The following is a 1,190-nucleotide window of genomic DNA, read 5'->3' on the forward strand; positions in this document are numbered from 1 at the left end:
CTACACGTTAAAGAACATCAAACGTTTGACGAGCAATGCTCTCGACACTCGTAAGTCAGCTAACACGTCCAAATCGAACGATCAGACGAGCCAGCTGCAGTGGCATCGTAAACAATAGATCGATGACAACTGAAATTAATTTATGTCAGTGCGGGGGCCTCACGACCAGACATTACAGCTGAACTCATATAACTTTTCCAATAGGGTACTTGGTACCATAAAATTTTACTCTAAGGGTATTAGGTATATGTATATTTCTATATTATATTTCCATTTTATTAGCCAGTCCATCAAAATTATAGACGTTTTATTTAACTAAATTCTTATTTCAGCTTCAAAATGCAGATCTTCGTGAAAACCCTCACGGGCAAGACCATTACACTCGAGGTGGAAGCCTCTGACACTATAGAAAATGTGAAGGCTAAGATCCAGGATAAGGAAGGTATCCCACCAGACCAGCAGCGATTGATCTTTGCCGGTAAACAATTGGAGGATGGACGCACTCTGTCTGACTATAACATTCAAAAGGAATCTACCCTGCATCTAGTCCTCAGACTACGTGGAGGTACTATTGAGCCCTCTCTCAGGATTTTGGCCATGAAATATAACTGCGATAAAATGATTTGCCGCAAATGCTATGCACGTCTTCACCCTCGTGCTACCAACTGCCGCAAGACCAAGTGCGGACACACCAACAATCTGCGCCCCAAGAAGAAGATCAAGGATTAATTTCATTTATTACAGAAAGCTACTTGCTTATATTTGTTTTTATTAACTAGCGTTTGTCTGGAAAATCGCTACGAGGCTAATTACGAGTATATATGCAGCTGTTATGCGTTTCTGTTCTTATGTGCTTCTCATGATGTACAATAAAAGAATATGCATTCATTCCTTCATTAAGCAGTTAATTTTTATATTTAAGCAGAGTTCTGATATTATTTCATTAAACCTAAGCGATTGCTTACGTCAAATCTCATCAAGTCACAACTCCGGTATTAAACCGGAGTAGGAATTTAAATACATTCATTAAATTTATTATTTATTTATTTATTTACTTTGGTTAGAAGTTTAGTTGAAATTTAGACACAGTTTTTCTCTGACCGATTTTTCTCAGCCATGTTGTTCAATCTTCAGAGAGATTTTACAACGACATAGGAGATATATTACTGCACTAGTATTTGCACAAACAC

At 37.7% G+C, this 1,190-nt stretch overlaps 1 protein-coding gene across 1 annotated transcript; it reads left to right on the forward strand.

The window, feature by feature from the left end:
* Window positions 1–277: 277 nt before the first annotated feature.
* Window positions 278–754, forward strand: LOC120630950 (ubiquitin-60S ribosomal protein L40). The gene has a single exon (XM_039900318.1). The coding sequence runs from the start codon at window positions 340–342 to the stop codon at window positions 727–729; it is 390 nt and encodes a 129-aa protein (XP_039756252.1). The 5' UTR covers window positions 278–339; the 3' UTR covers window positions 730–754.
* Window positions 755–1,190: the final 436 nt, after the last annotated feature.

Source organism: Pararge aegeria, chromosome 17 (assembly GCF_905163445.1).
Source record: "Pararge aegeria chromosome 17, ilParAegt1.1, whole genome shotgun sequence".
NCBI lineage: Eukaryota > Metazoa > Arthropoda > Insecta > Lepidoptera > Nymphalidae > Pararge > Pararge aegeria.